Here is a 17,500-nt window from a genome sequence, read left to right on the forward strand (position 1 = left end):
TGCAACCATTACCACCACCGTCACCGCCGCCACTACTACTACTACTATTACTGCTATACTATTTCCGAATTATTATCTTCATTGCTATCATTAGTATTACCATTATCATCATAACTATTATTACTAATCACCACCACCGCCACCAGTACTTCAACTACCATACCCCCACCATCACCAAGACCACCACTACATCTATAACCACCACAATTTTCATTATTATTATTATTATTATTATTATTATTATTATTATTATTATTATTATTATTATTATTATTATCATCATCATCATCATCATCATCGTATCATTATTACTCGCATCATTATTACTATCATCACTATTATCAATATTATTACAGTCATTATTATTACTATCATAATAATAATAATAATAATAATAATTATTATTATTATTATTATTATTATTATTATTATTATTATTATTATTATTATTATCGTTATTGCTATTGCTATTACTGTTATTGTTATTATTACTGTTATTGTTGTTATTATTATTATTATTATTATTATTATTATTATTATTATTATTATTATCGTCACCATCATCACCATTATTATTATCATCATCATCATCATGATTATTATCATCATTATTAGTATTATCATTATTATTATTATCATCATTATCATTACTATTATTATCATTGATATCATTATTAATATTATTATAATTAATACCATTATTAATATTATTAAAATAATTATAATTATACTTATAATAATAATAATAATAATAATAATAATAATAATAATAATAATAATAATAATAATAATAATAATAATAATAATAATAATAATAATAATAATAATAATAATTATTATTATTATTATTATTACTATTACTAATATTATTACTATTATTATTATTATTATTATTATTATTATTATTATTATTATTATTATTATTATTATTATTATTATTATTACTATTACTATTACTATTATTATTATTATTATTATTATTATTATTATTATTATTATTATTATTATTATTATTATTGTTCTTATCATCATTACGGTTATCATTATCACTAATAATAATAATTATTATTATAAACATATTCATTATTATCATTATCATTTTTTTAAAAAAACCTCAGTGGTCTAAAGTGACTGTGACCCCAGTCACCCTATAAATCTATTTCACCCGTTGTGCGTGACGATTCACAAGACCGCATGATTTGTTTACATACGTGTAAGTGGTGGAGGGGGTCTGTTCTACTAAGTATGTGGACTTAATTTCTATTTGATTTGTGACCCCGCTTTACCCCAGCTATCTATCTTTTATTTCGCCAGAGATAATCTCATTCTCCTCTGTTCTCAGCTAGCTGCCATAAGTCTTATTTCTATTTATTTATTTGGTAAGCACAGCCAACCCACTCCCCCTCCTCCACACACTTACACTTTACACATATGTGTAAATATGTTGGATAAAATAATATAATTTATACCATATATATTGGTAACTGATGACGATGATGATAATAATAATAATAATAATAATAATAATAATAATAATAATAATAATAATAATAATAAATATAATAATAATAATAATAAATATAATAATAAATAATAATAATAATAATAATAATAATAATAATAATAATAATAATAATAATAATAATAATAATAATAATAATATTAATATTAATATCATTAATAATAATAATAAAATAATAATAATAATAATAATAATAATAATAATAATAATAATAATAATAATAATAATAATAATAATAATAATAATAATAATAATAATAATAATAATAATAATAATAATAATAATAATGATAAGGTGACGGGGTAATGTGGGGGAAAAAACAGGAAGGAAAGTAAGGCGATTTGCTTGTGGAAATGTAGCAACCCGCCGAACGTAATGAATTCCATGGTGGTGGGAGATAATGCCCAAAAAAAATAAAAATTAAATAAATAAATAAATAGATAAATAAATAAATGGGTGTATAAAAGCAATCAGTATTTCTTATTAATTTTCAATCCTCAAAAACGCAATGCAATTTATTGAAACTGATTAATGCGACATTGTAATGAATCACATTATTTAATAAACGGTTCAAGAACATAGAAGAATGGGGTGGTTCGATTAGATTAGATTATATTAGACCGTTTTATTTCAACTCAAATTCTTAAGCTTTTGTGTGCACGCATGTGTAAATGTCAGGAGGGGACTCAAATTCTTAAGCTTTTTGTGTGCAAGTGTGTGTAAGGGTCAGGAGGGGGCTCTGTGTAGTGGTGTAATACGTGTGACGTCACTTAAGACGTACATTCGCGACTGCAGTGAAGCCATACAGACCCACCCAGTATAGGTTTGATGACAAACGAACGCTCTGTTGAAGTCGTTACCTCTGGATTATCTCATTATAAACAGAAAGCAACTTAAAAAAAAAAAAAAAAAAAAGCAATTGAGCCTTTATGTAGCAAAATATCCACTAACGTGCTCAAAGCGCTTTACAAGGGGGCTCTGGCCAACAGCAACACTTAACATGTAGGACGGGATGTGGCGCCTGTTGGGCGATGTATAATTTTTTACAATTAAGTACGGTGAGAGAATGTGAGTAAAGAGCATTTTCCAAGGACTCAACTATGCGCCGAGCAAGGCTCGAACCCAGGAACTTCCTATTCGAAAACGAGTGTAATACCACTAGACCACATAGCCGCACATCAATTACCTTGGTAAGGAAGCATGTCTATGGCAGTGCAATTTAAAACAGATCTATCAGACCCAGAAACCAGATCGCTTTTCGGTGGACAAAGAGGTTAATTAAGATCGAAATGATATCACTAAGCCAAAAATATGCCAATGAATAAACAACAACCAAAGCACCATTTAAATTTGATTAAATAAAGTGGAGATACCATCAACTGAATTATCTGACAATTCTTCCAACGGCAAAAATCAACAGCTGATAAGACCTATATCCTTCTAGAGTTGAATTAACACGTCCAGAGATTTGAAAAAAGGAATTAAATCATTATATTACACATTTATTGTACATTATCCTTATATAATATTATCTCCTTACAATAAGTAAGAGTTGCTATAATATGCTAACTTAGCTCGTCGTAAGTCAATCTATCTCTCTCCTTGTTGTCATTAACAGAGACAGTAATATCTTAGACAATCACGGAACTAATACATTATAATGACATCGATATTGGATACAAAAAGCCCTTTATTATGGCGAGCGTGTCTGGCAGGAGATGTGGGCGCTATGGAAAAGGCCATGGAACAGGGGGTGGACCCAAGAAAGATGGACAGGGTAGGTTAATTCACTTAAAGGGTTTGAACCCGAAATTATAAATTGATAGGGATCTCTCTCTCTCTCTCTCTCTCTCTCTCTCTCTCTCTCTCTCTCTCTCTCTCTCTCTCTCTCTCTCCTTCTTTCTTTTTGCACATTTATGCGTCTCTTAGTGTCATGCTGTTCTGATAATAAAACTGGATCGCAGCTTTGGAGGGGTTCACAGTAGTGGTGGAAGCTTCTAATGTGGCTAAAAGAGAGAGAGAGAGAGAGAGAGAGAGAGAGAGAGAGAGAGAGAGAGAGAGAGAGAGAGAGAGAGAGAGAAATATCCCTATCAATTTAAATGTTATCTGTTTACAATGGCAAAATTATGACAGTATGTACCTCCCTGCCCGCTATGGGAGGCCAGGATCCCCACCCAGGAAACCAATCGGTGTTTAATATCGAAAAGAATGAAAAGCCAGACTGCTAGAAAGAACTGACTTTATCTATACTATTCTTAAAAGTTAATGAGGTTAACGGTTCAAATCATACTCTGAAAGCTTACATTTCCAAAATGAATGAAATGTAATCGATTTAATTTTATACAGTGATAATATTGAATATGTTTGTTTGTTTTGTTTTTAAGGGTTTTACGGCGCTTGCAACACTATATCAGCGCTAGTAAAAAGGAAGGAAATTGAATAATAACAACACTCTAGATGTACAATTAAAAGGACTTGAGGAAAAAGTACGACAAAGGGGAATAGTGCAAATAGGGAATAGATGTAGATTCCAAGAGCACACTCTCACCCGAGACCAGCACAAGATCTCAATAAGAGGAATACACTCCAATGTTTACAAATCATATGTTACAAATAAGAAAACAGTACACAACTAAGAGAATATTTACGAGGAAAAGATATCATCTCCCAAAACTATAACTATAAACTATAATATTTCGATTGTTTCTCTCCCAGTCAAGGACTCCGGCCTGGGTAAGGACAAAACTAAGTAACCTCATTGCAAGACAAAAACAGAAAGCAAATTTGGAAAACAGATATAGGGGGATAGAAGACAGAAAAAGTACCTCCCTGCCCACTATGGGAGCTCGGGAATCCCACCCATGATATTGAATATGACATAAACATGGCGTACTAAAAGAGTATTATAGTAGGGCTATGGACATAAACAATTCCATAAGTCATAAGTATTGCAAGCGTACACATATATGTGGGTATGTGGTTCTACTGTGAACAGTTCTCGACACTGTAAAATAATTACATTAGATTTTGTAATTTTTGGGGCGAAAGATTTAAAAGACAAAAAAAAAAACAAATAAATAAATAACCCCCCCCCCCCCAAAAAAAAAAAAAACAATAAAAAAACAAACAAACAAAAACAACAAACAAACAGACAAAACAATATACTAATGCAGAATGAAAGTGTATAATTTATAATATCTTAACATGCATGTAAAAAGAAAATGTTTCTCATAATTTATTACTGATGGAAGAATAAATCTGTCTTTGTTTGGGTTGTTTAATATTGAAATAGAATGGCGAGAACTGCCTTCACATGTGTGCCCGTAGCGGGGAGGTGGACGCATTCGAAAGGATGGTTCGTGAGGGACTTAATCTCAACACATCTAATCAAGTAAGCCTTTTTTTCATCAAACCACCATCATCATCATCATCAGTATCACCGTCATCATCATCATCGTAGGTGGATTAATTTAAACAAACATAAACATAGGGGCAGCGTGGCTCAGCGGTACGGTCATGCTTCGTACCCGAAAGGTACCAAGTTCGATCACCCGCCGCTGCGCTGTATAGCCTTGAGCAAGTCACCTCGCCCTAGCTCAATTTGCGGCGCTGCACTGCGGCTGGCGCCCGGGTCATTCTAGTCTTCCCTTTGAAGAGACCCTAGAGACAAATTTCCCCTATGGGATGAATAAAAGGAAATTTTAATTTTAATTTTTAATTTAATAAATGCAACGAAATGTACAATGAACAATTTTTAATGTTCAAATGTATCATCGGTTAACGTATTCAGCTAACACTGGAAACTGATTGTAAATGTTAAAGCTTCCAATATTATAGCATAACTGTAACTGCTGCATAACTTATCGCTATGGTCTTATTATCACCTCTTAATCAATTCTTTTGATTGATTTTTCTTTTCTTTTTTTTCAGAATGGCCAAACACCTTTGCATGTTGCCGTCGGCAAGGGTCATACTGGAGTGGTACGCTATATTGTGAGGAGTGGAGGAGACACTAATCTCAAGTCTAAGGTAAAATATGAATTGCGTCATCACCGTCAACATCAGCATTTTATAATAAATTGTTACTAGCATTATTGCTGCAACCGTTGTTGCTCATGCTACTAATGCTACACCCTCCTACTCCTCCTACTACTAATATATTACTACCACCACCACCACTACTACTACTACTACAATACTACTACTGTTGCTGCTATTACTACTACTACTACTACCACAATCACTAATACTACACTACTACCACCACCACCACTACTACTACTACTACCACCACCACCACCACCATACTACTACTGTTGCTGCTGCTGCTATTACTACTAGCTATTGCTACTACTACTACTACCACCACCATGTTACTACTGTTGCTGCTGCCGCTATTACTACTACTACTACCACCACCATGCTACTACTGTTGCTGCTGCCGCTGCTGCTATTACTTCTGCTGCTGCCGCTGCTGCTATTACTACTACTACTGCTGCTATTACTACTACTACTACTACTACTACTACTACTACCACCACCATCACCACCACCACCACCACCTACCAACCTACATCATCGCCACCATCGTCTTTATTATAATCATCATCATCATCATCTTCATTATCAATATAATCCTCAGTAGAATCACAACTGCCACTACATAATACAGGGATGCCCTTTGCTAAAATAATAATAATAATAATAATAATAATAATAATAATAATAATAATAATAATAATAATAATAATAATAATAATAATAATAATGATAATAATAATGATAATAATAATAATAATAATAATAATAATAATGATAATAATAATAATAATAATAATAATAATAATAATAATAATAATAATAATAATAATAATAATAATAATAATAATAATAATAATAAATAATTCTCCTAAAGTGCAGATATGAAAATATTTTGTGCTAAGCCTCTCAATGGCACCACCTTTAAATAATAGAAAACGACACATATCCATCTAGCTTCCCCGCCTTTAAACAACCAATGATTTCGAGTTAAAAAAAATCAACTCACAAATATGAAAAAGGTCAGTCGGAAATTTTCAAAAAGACGGTTTTCCGGAAAAAGAACATCCCTGATATTAAGGATGACGATGGAGCAATCAATAACCAAAACAATCAGTCAAGTATTTCTCATAAAAACTGTTACCTTATTTTAACAAAACATAAAATAACAAGGGTAAAGGCTTAATTTAGGATTATATCGTTTAAATGCCTTTGATATGAAAAATACAATATTATTATGATCTATCAATCATACCATCAATGAAGAAATGAGTAAGAAAACATTACTGGTCATATTGAAATCTTAGATAATACAACCTTCGGTCTATCAAAGTTTCAAAGCTATCCAGAGAACATGCATTCATAAAAAAAAAAAAGAAGATAAAAAAAAAAAAATTAAATAAATAAATATAAGTAATGAAAAAGAGAAAGTAAAGGGAAAAAAAAAGAGAGAAAGATTTATACCCGGCCAACAAACAAGAAGAAAACATAAAAGCAGCAACTATTAAAATTCAAATTTATATCGATTTATTTATTGGTTTAGGTTTGTTTTTTGTTTTTGTTTAATCTTTCTAGTTCAGCGGCATGACAGCACTACATTTATCTTGTGTGGAAAACGAAGAGGATATAGTCAAGTTCTTACTGGACAACGGAGCGAACTGTGCCATACAGGATGCAGTGAGAAGAGACGATTTGTTATGAGTTTAACTATTTAAAAAAAAAATTAAATTAAAAAAAACAACCAAAAAAAAAACCAAAGCAAAACAAAAAACAAACAAACAAAAAAAACAAAAACAAAAACAACAACAACAGATGTGTGAGTGACCCACTTCCTTAACGCAGGACCCAAATGACGAAAAGTTAATTTAAAGTTAAAGTGATCAGATATAATATATGAAATTTTAATTTTCAGCTCTATAATAATTTACCATTATTTTCTTCCTAATAACACAAAACAAAACAAATTGCTAGGACAAATCTCTTATTTCTGGCTAAATCAAGAAATTAAGGAGCAGGCACGGTGTAAGACAAAGAATTGAACAAGTGTATTTGAAAGGTGTCAGACAAAGCAAGACAGAAGATTACAAGAAAAAAAAATCCCAAAAATTAAGTCGACCTCGCCTGGGGATCTGAATTTTTGGAATGTTTTTTTTCTTGTATTTTTCTTTCTTGCTTTGTCTGGCATCTTTCAAACACACTTGTTCAGTTCTTATTTCTGGCTATAAATTCAACTGTCACTACCTAAACTGTCCCCGAAAGAAAAAATAGCGTCTTGAGGCGATGGGTCATATATGCAATAGTTCGGCGGGTCGTATATGCAATAGTTTAATGACATCAGTTTGTTGCCTTTTTTTTTCAACCCTCTCCTTACCAACTATAGGAAAACGTCACATTTTTTAGGATACAACCATTATTTTTCTTATTCAAATTTCTTTTGTACATCATAACATTTGAAGAAAATGAACAGTGTGTTGTAGAGCATGTTGTTCTAAATAAATTATGTATCGCAAGGATTTTACTGCTATTGTGTTTGAGTGATAAAAAATCTATTTTATGTCAGTTGGGTGTGAAGTTTTGGGGAAAATCTTGAAAATGGCTGGTATGGAGAGGGTTAAGTAGAGAGCATAGATAGCCATCGAAATTTTAAATTTCAGATGAAAAACAAGAATGTGTTTACAAGAAAAATGATCAAGTTTGAGATTTAAAAAAAATAAAATGTTTCAACCTTTTGTATAAAATTTTAGCACCACTTAATAAATGGAGAGGAATAGTAAGGATGTTTCCGAGTTTCCTTTTTATCAACAGACAGTATAATCAGCAATAAGATACAAAACTTTCTATGCAGCACATTAGACAATTGTTTTAACAACTGATCAGAATTTTTTTTTTTAAACTGATCAGAATGCCAGAAATTTTTTTAAAAATCTAAATTCCTGTCTATGGTGGATAGAGGGTCATACGCATACTGCTGTTTGAGCCACTCAAAGGTAACTATTTCGTGCATATTCACCGGGGCCATCGCCTTTTCAGTCAAAATTTTTGCAAGTTAAAAACGAATTAAGATAAAAAATAATTTTTATTTCACTCTCCTTGATTACATCAACTTCATGAATTAACATTGTTAGCTAATTTTATAAGACAACAAAGACGGGGCTAATTTCTATATTCAAAGTGCGGCTATGTGGTCAAAGGTATGCCACTCACTTTTGGATCAGAAGGTCCTGGGTTCGAGCCTCGCTCAGCGCATAGTTGAGACCTTGGAGAAGGCACTTTACTCACATTCTCTCACCATACTCAGGTGGAAAATGAGTACCTGGCCATTAACAGCGTTGTCTCTTTCCGATAAAATTGTAATATCGCCTAACAAGGGTCATGTCCCGTCCTACATTTTAAATGTTGCTGTTGGCCAGGGACCCCTTGTAGAGCACTTTGAGCACGTTTAGTGGATATTGCGCTATATAAAATCTCAATACAGAGCTGTCAATTTGAACACATTTATAAAATTGCAGAATTACTCCAATAACACTGGATTCTTTTAATTGACAATTTCAGATAGGCAAGTATCCTGATGACTATTCAAGAAATGACTCAATCCTAGAAGCTTTTGAATATCATTTTCCAGTGTGTACACATGGAAGAAAGAAAGAAAAAGGTTCCAAGGGAAGCAAAGGAAGAGAGAAGGTGGAGAAAAACGCAACTGTAACCGCAGCAATTGTGGATGAAGTTGTAACCAGAAATGAGGTGAAGGAAGAGAGGAGAAGAACAGAGCGGAATGAGGAATATGATGAGGATGAAGACAGTGATAAGGATGATGAAAATAAATCAAGAATGAAACGCAAGGAGAAGAAGAGGTCGTCAAAGAGAGAAAAAGGACATCTTGCTGACAGAGAGGGAGTAGAAGTATGTATTTATTCATTTCTTTTCTTTTTGGCAGACTCAAATCTTGAAACTGGCAACCTTTTTATTTTTCCTTTTTTATTTTTTTTTAAACAGCGTTTCACAAGTCCATTGTGATGATGATGCTATATGAGACAATTAAGAAAGGAATTGGTTTTGGAGAGTTAATGATTTGATTTCTATTTCGCCTCACGCCAAATTATCACAAAAACCTGTTTATAAGTATTTTTCAAGATGATAGGTTGATGTTACATTTGGGGCATTATAAATGCTTTTTAGAGTGCCTCCCAGTAAAGTGAAAGGCACAATGGACATTTTGTATTTTCATATTTTTTTTTTAAGTGAAAGGAACAAAGAAAGAGGTTGGAAAATATACTGAGGGTTTATAACATACTGAATTCCGTAAATATACTGAAAATTGGAAACTTTGCACTTTCAAGGATGGAGAATAACTTTGTAAATAAAAATCAGCGAGATGCAAATAGATGTAGCTGGTCTTTCCTCCCTCCCATCCCAATCTACTCCCACAAAAAGTTGTTTGTTTTTTTTTTAATTTGCAAATGTGGAAAAAAATCTGTAAAAATCTCATCCCTTACAATAGTATAGTCACTGCAATGCACCTCAATAAATAATGGAAGAAATTATTGTTTGATTGTTAGAATAACTTTTTTTTCCTTTTGATTCACAGATCTATGACAAAATGGAACATTACAATGTAGAGAGAGCAAAAGTAAACTGGGACAAGGCTAAACAAGGAGGGAAGAAAATAAAGATAAACCACTCACTGGGATTCTCAAATGAGCATAAGGAGAGAATGTCTCAAAATGTCTTTGATAGGCTGATGGGTGGAAAGAAGAAATAAGAATAAAGTAGAGAGAACATTCAGCTTTGTCATTGTTGTCATCATCATCATCATCATCATCAGCAACAGAGCTGCATCATTATCAAATACATTGGCAGAATCATAAGCTGAAAAAGCAGTATTGTTTACCAAAACTCACACAGTGATACGCTTCAAGAATACTCAACATTATCCAATATGCCACCATGCAGTCATGCCTATTCTTTATCAGATATTTTACCACGATTATGAACTACATACACCAAATTTTCCCATTCTGCTCTCTTGACCGTGTCGTTAATTAATGGTATGGAATATTATTTTTAAAAACAAAGAGAGTTTAAACTCCAGTGGAAAAAATGATAAACTTCAACTTCTGTGTTGATCGCGCCTACCTCACTACAACTTGAGGAGCACAGGGGGAAAAAATCTTTTTTGATTTTTGATGATGTTGGGTAAATGTGTATGTGTATTTAAATTATCTTTCAGAGACCGTTATATTAGTTTGCATTTTTAGATAATAGAATGTATCTATATTGTAAAACATAAATTTAAAAAAAAATGCTCATATCTTCAAATTCTGTATTTAAATTTTGAAAAATATATTTTTTTAATAAATAAAAATGTGATTCTGTCATTTCTTCCCCCGTGCTCTTCCTTTGTATTTGCAAAATTTGACTGAGCTCCACGGGATGGCGAGATAGACAATAATTTCTCTGAATGATTCTGCAAAACGCAGAATAGATAGACAACTCTGTAGCAACAACTGACATCTACATCAGAAACAAAGAAAAACCAAAATAAAAAATCCCCAAAAAAACATCACTGCTGACAATATTTAATGATTAAATAACATCAATGACAGCTTTCACAGACAGAAAAAAATATATCCAAGAACGACAACAATACTGCCATTTTCAGTTAAAAAGAATTGTAAGCTTTATGGGTTACTCTATTGTGACAGATGTGGTCCTATAATATATTTTGCACTGTCATCATTTGTTTCTTTCCCCTTTAAAAAAATGACGCAATTCACGCATTTGGCTCAATAAATAACAACTTTCATGATGAAAATGAAGAAATGAATGCAGTGATTTTATGACTTGCCATAACTCAGCAGGTGGTCTAGATGAACTGTCATTAACATGTAAATAAGAGATTATCAAATACTCAAAAACCATGTTAAATTATTTATTTTATAGTTCTAATACCCGTCATAAAACGTTTATGTCATCTTTATCATTATTGCTATATGGATAGCAAATTATCAATTATATCCATGACATTCAACAAATATGTATATAGCAGAAAGAACTGCGCTGTGCTCTGTAAATGAAAATTTTAGCATAACATGGTTTTACTACTTAGGATAGGTCAATGTGAAAGTAAATCCTGTCCAGAGGTCTTTCATTCATATGAAAAGTCATACATTATTATAGGGCGTACAATTCAGATTTTTTTTTTTCTCTTTGGTTGTCTTTTGAATAATTCATAACAAGTTACATGACGGGCTCAACACAATATATTTCTCATAATGCACGGAGTCACCCCCCCCCCCCCCCACCTCTAACACCTCAGCAACACTTCCCCACCAGACCATAAGGAACCAAATTTCTGTTTTATATAATTGAATGTCAACCTTTATGCCTGTTTTTTTGTATTAACACTCTTACATCTGTCACTGCCTATAGGCAGGTACTCATTCATCTGAATAAAGTGACCTGAGTTGAGTGGGATAATGTATATAAAGTGAAAGTGCCTTGCCCAAGGTAACCAAAGTGTGGCCGAAGTAATAACGCCTTGCATTAAAATAGACCTGATAAGAAATAAGCCTCAGTCACATCGACCCCTTGTTTATCATTGCAAAAAATGCAAGCAAGTGGATTTCTTACAGTTCAATGAACGTTTCAGAATTAGGAGGAACACATGTGCGGCTATGAGGTCTTGTGGTATGACACTCAGCCCATAGTTGAGTCCTTGGAAAAGACTCTTTACTCACATTCTCTCACTGTACTCAGGTGTAAAAAGGATTACCTGGCCATTATCAGCGCCTAACAGGCATCATGTCCTGTCCTAAATGTTAAGTGTTGCTGTTAACCAGAGACCCCTTGTAAAGAGCTTTGAGCACGTTTAGTATTGTATAAAAAAGCTAAAAAAAAATATATATATATTAAAAAAAAGTGATTAAATTTACTGAGCAGCATTAATATAAATTTGAGAAGCTGCTATTTTTGTTCACTGCTTCGGTAATAAGAGTGAACAGTATATGGTCTTCCTTTGACTACAATTTAACCTTAAAATGTGTAGCCCCATGAAATATTGCTGATATATGATAGACCTGAGTTTCATCAAGTATGTGTGTTTGTGTGTGTGTGTGTGCATGTGATGAATGTGTATGCATATGTGTGCAGTTGTGTGTAGTTATCTAATCTCTGTGTGAAGGGGGTATACAACATAAAAAATCAATTATTCAACCCCTATTGAATGAATATATATGTATTTTCATTGGACGAATGGGGTGAATATATAAAGATTTGAACACAGTAAGGCCCTTACTGAATGAATGTAAAGTGCAAGTTGTATCATTTACTTGCATTACCTACTCGAGTCACGAGTCATGAAATTAAAAATCACATTGGATAAACTCTACGTTTTTGGGTCATGATCTTTAATCTTAATCGAAGCATTCGTTGATAGCATTACAAAGAAGTATTAGTGTTATCTGGGTGGGTGGAATTGAAGCCAGAAGGTAATTGGTACAGAACTCTCCATTTGGATGAAAAAGAGATAAAGGACAGTAATGTGATGTCAGTCACAAAACTACCTAAATGAGCTAACTCTCTGTCTCTCTCTCTCTCTCTCTCTCTCTCAGAAGACTACGCCATCCCAATAAGTTCCCTGATTTAATTACCAATCAGTGTCCTTAAGGGGGGTCCCGATAGCTCAGTTGATAGAGCACTCGTTTCACACACAAATGGACCAAGATTGATCCCGGGTACAGTCGAGATTTTTCTGACTCCTCTGTCCACCCAGCAATGAATGGGTAGCTGAGTTTGTTAGATTTGGCAGAACAAATTTTGCAATAGACTAGTGTCCTATCCAAAGGATAGCAAACAATTGCATGCTATTGTCTGTTCACGCTATAGAAGCTGGGATAAACTCTGGCTCTATGGGCCTAATTGCTCTACTATGACTACTTTCTAAAAATTCAGTGACCTTAAAAATCATATTTCACTTTTGAGACCCTTATTTTTGTAAGGACATCTATTCCAATGCATGCTACACTAACTTTTGCGATTAGATTGGCAAGCAAGCATTCGTTAATGGAGCTGTTGAAATGACACAACTTCTTCATCCAGGATTAATTGAGGCTCAAGGTCCAATTAAAGAGGGCTTACTGAAACCGTGTCCTTTTTAAAAAAGAGATGTAGAAAAACTGCTGTCCTTTTTAAAGAGCAGGTGTTATGAGTAGGGTGAAGGAGGAGGAGGAGGAAAAGAAGAAGAAGAAGAAGAAGAAGAAGAAGAAGAAGAAGAAGAAGAAGAAGAAGAAGAAGAAGAAGAAGAAGAAGAAGAAGAAGAAGAAGAAGAAGAAGAAGAAAAAGAAGAAGAAGAAGAAGAAGAAAGTGACTTAGAGCAGTGTGGAAAATGAAACCGTCTTACCCCAACCTCTGTCATCAGTCTGTCCCTGTGTCTCTGTATTGTGTGGTTGATTTTCTTTTGTAGAACCACCATGTCCTCATTCTCTTGAGCAGTCGCACCCTGAGAGAGACAAAAAATGCATGCATATTGTATCAATCAACAACACACCTATGAGACTCATGACTACCACAAGCAACAAACAAATTATCTGTATAATGAAGTGACAAATTAGGAGGCAGGCACTGGTGTAAGATAAAGATTTGTCTGGTTTGTTTCATACACAATTTTTCAGATCTTTATATGTATATTATTCAGAACAAATCCGAATTCAAAAAACAAAAACAAAACCCAAATATAGAATTACTTTGAATTGTCACTATAAAATAGTCTAGATTTGATGCACAACAAATGTATTTTGATCACACATCAATTTGTGTTTTTATTCCTTTTATGAATTTGGTGAGGAAATATGAAACTGGAAGAAAAAAAAACCAGTCCAAAATCAACCCAATTTGGCTTTTTAAAAATCTGTATACAAACCAATTAAACCCGTGTAAAAGGCGGGTCTGAGATTATATCTAGCAAGCTACTCAGCTTGTTTCAGGTTGATAAACATTGAAGAGTGGTTTTCCAAAACTCCCTAACTCCATTTCTTCCCATTTGAGATATTGAGGATTATTTAATTTCCCCTAAGATTCCTCATTCGGTCTATTATTTTATCCTATTTAAACTTCAAATTCACACAAATCTAAGGAAATTCTTGTGTCAATTGATGGTGTACAAAATAAAATTTACATTTCAATTTATCACATGGATGGAACAGTGCTGATGGTGCCAAAAACTGAAAAGGGAGGAAAATTTCGAATGATTGCCTTGAAGAACCCTTTATTTTTACATCATTCCTCCTCTGACTCAAAAATCGCGGATTTCCGCGGATCCGAGGAAAATCATCAGCACTGATGGAAAATCTCAAAAAGTAGAAAAATCGACTTAACAAGTTTTGGAAAACCAGCTTTCATATATATTATGTTCCAAAATAATTCTTAAACTTCACTTTTAAGGAAACAAGGACATTTTGATAACTATAGATAAGACAAGATTTCAAAAAATATCTTTCACTCTCGAAATTAAAATCAGACATTTCTTATACAGCAATCATATGAATGGGGCAGTGTGGCTCAGCGGTACAGTCTTTGCTTTGTACCCGAAAGGTACCGAGTTCGAACACCTGCCACTGCGCTGTGTGGCCTTGAGCAAGTCAGCTGACCCTAGCTCAATTTGTAACATTGCAATGGTTATTCCAGTCGTCCTTTGGAATAGACCCTAGTTCCTTTGGAATAGACCCTAGAGACAAATTTCCCCTATGGGATGAATAAAACGAATTTTATTTATTTTAATTTTATGAATCATTATATTAAAATAAGAGCGCCAGGAAAAAGGAAGAATATGGGATAGTCAAATTCTAGAATTACAATTAAAGTAAGACAAAGGGGAAATGGGAACAAATAGGGATCAGATGTAGATTCCAGGAGCATACCATCAATGTCCTTAGTTTGAGATTACCTATAAGTCTCATCCAGACACAAGCGCATGATCCAACAAAGAGGAATACACTCAAATGCTTACATTGTACATTCAAAATAACACAAATTTTACAAGGAAATAAAATATCATCTCCAAAAACAATAACTATGCATTTGATTGTTTCCCTCCCAGCCAAGGACTCTGGCCAGGGCGACGACAGAATGAAGTAATCTCATTCCAAGACAAAGACAGAAAGTAAATTGGAAAACAGCTATAGGGGATAGAAGACACAGTAGGCGCCAACTTGCTCACTATGGGAGGCCAGGAATCCCACCCAGGAAGTTGACCTGCTAAACTGTACTGACATAGTGAAGCAAAGTCATGCATTACAGAACAAATACGGTTCCAAGAATATCTAGATGTTTGTGTTGTTAGAGGGATATCCTGGACATCCGTGTAGTTTTGAGATTAGAAGAACATTTGTATGTCTGTGAAGCTTCAAACTCTATTCCTTAATATCAATTTTTCATCTAGTTTGAAATTTTCTGTATTCTTTTGCTCGGCTCTTATTGGCATTTAAAATTTTTTGTAATGAAAATTCATAAGTAAAATGTAAAAATTCTGAGATCAAAATAAAATAGACAAGTACCTGACTAGAAATCTTGGGCATGGGAGGAACGGGCAGGGGCCCTAAAAATGACCCTGTGGCAGTCTGGAATATGGAAGTTAAGCAAATATCACATTTAATGACACCGAACATCACTAAAATGACGTTAATATCACATAGCCTTCAGCTATGTATGTATGTATGTATGTATGTATGTATGTATGTATGTATGTATGTATGTATGTATGTATGTATGTATGTATGTATGTATGTATGTATGTGTATATATATATATATATATATATATATATATATATATATATATATATAATATATATATATATATATATATATACACATACACACACACATATACATAGCTGAAGGCTATGTGATATTTAGGTCATTTTTTTTTTTTTTAAATTTTTAACCCATTAAAGGCAATGTTCAATTTCACTCTACCAGACATAAGACAACAATAACAAAGATGCCACTTAACCTTCAATGAAGACTACGTCTATCCTACATGTTACTTTAAAGGTGAAAAACGGCAAATGATGGAAGAAAGAATTATTTGTCCTACATACTTCTTGTAAACAGTGGGGTACAAAAAAGTTCAAAACATGTGGCTATGTGGTCTTGTGGTATGACACTCGCTTTTGGATCAGAAGGTCCTGGGTTCAAGCCTCGCTCAGCGCATAGTTGAGTCCTTGGAAAAGGCGCTTCACTCACATTCTCTCACTGTACTCAGGTGTAAAATGAGTACCTGGCCGTTAACAGCATTGTATCTGTCCAAAAAAATTACAATATCACCTAACAGGTGTCATGTAACGTCCTCCATGATAAGTATTGCTGGTGGTCAGGGCCCCATTGTAAAGCTCTTTGAGCACATTTAGTGGATATTGTGCTCTATATAAAAGCCCAAGTTTCAAAAGATTTTTAATACCCTCTTCACCATATTTTAGGATATCTAAAAGTGGCATCTCCAAATTAAAAGTCTGTCTGCCCTAGAATAAAAGGAACAGAGCCTTTCAAATCTCAAGGTGAAAATTAAAAATAACAGAATCTCCATTGGCAATTAATTTGCAACCTTCCAATCCAAAGACAAGTTTCTTACTCTATATTTCTTACTCTATATTTATGGACAATAAAGACCTATTATTATTATTATTATTATTATTATTATTATTATTATTAACATAAAATCATCAGCTCGATTAACATGACGGCAACATTTATCCAGGAAAAAGGGGATTGGGGGGTTGGGGCACAATTTAATTAATTGATAAAAACATTGCAACCTCAAAGAGAGACAATTACACACAAAACAGATATCTCAATACATTTATGTACTACAGTCAATACAAATCAAAAAAGGACATTCCAGGACAAACATACAAGATTGACTGAAAGAGATGTTGTCAAGCACAAT

At 33.2% G+C, this 17,500-nt stretch overlaps 2 protein-coding genes across 4 annotated transcripts in view; one reads left to right on the forward strand and one right to left on the reverse strand.

The window, feature by feature from the left end:
- Positions 1–12,943, forward strand: part of LOC144978454 (uncharacterized) — a 13,660-nt gene extending 717 nt beyond the window's left edge. Inside the window, exons 2-7 of the mRNA XM_078924548.1 lie at positions 3,141–3,299; positions 4,815–4,913; positions 5,453–5,551; positions 7,136–7,237; positions 9,113–9,460; positions 10,146–12,943. Coding sequence (XP_078780674.1) covers positions 3,183–3,299; positions 4,815–4,913; positions 5,453–5,551; positions 7,136–7,237; positions 9,113–9,460; positions 10,146–10,319 — 939 coding nt within the window. The 5' untranslated portion in view covers positions 3,141–3,182 and the 3' untranslated portion in view covers positions 10,320–12,943. The remainder of the gene's footprint in view (positions 1–3,140; positions 3,300–4,814; positions 4,914–5,452; positions 5,552–7,135; positions 7,238–9,112; positions 9,461–10,145) is intronic.
- Positions 1–17,500, reverse strand: part of LOC144978461 (C2 domain-containing protein 5-like) — a 70,987-nt gene that overhangs the window by 15,804 nt on the left and 37,683 nt on the right. For all 3 annotated transcript variants that reach the window (XM_078924572.1, XM_078924570.1, XM_078924571.1), the window contains exons 21-22: positions 16,111–16,173; positions 13,959–14,057 (exon numbers count right to left, since the gene is read on the reverse strand). In XM_078924572.1, the coding sequence (XP_078780698.1) occupies positions 13,959–14,057; positions 16,111–16,173 (162 nt within the window). The remainder of the gene's footprint in view (positions 1–13,958; positions 14,058–16,110; positions 16,174–17,500) is intronic.

The sequence above is a fragment of the Berghia stephanieae genome, chromosome 8 (genome assembly GCF_034508935.2).
Source record: "Berghia stephanieae isolate SIO BIC M18660-M18661 chromosome 8, UCSD_Bste_1.3, whole genome shotgun sequence".
Taxonomy (NCBI): domain Eukaryota; kingdom Metazoa; phylum Mollusca; class Gastropoda; order Nudibranchia; family Aeolidiidae; genus Berghia; species Berghia stephanieae.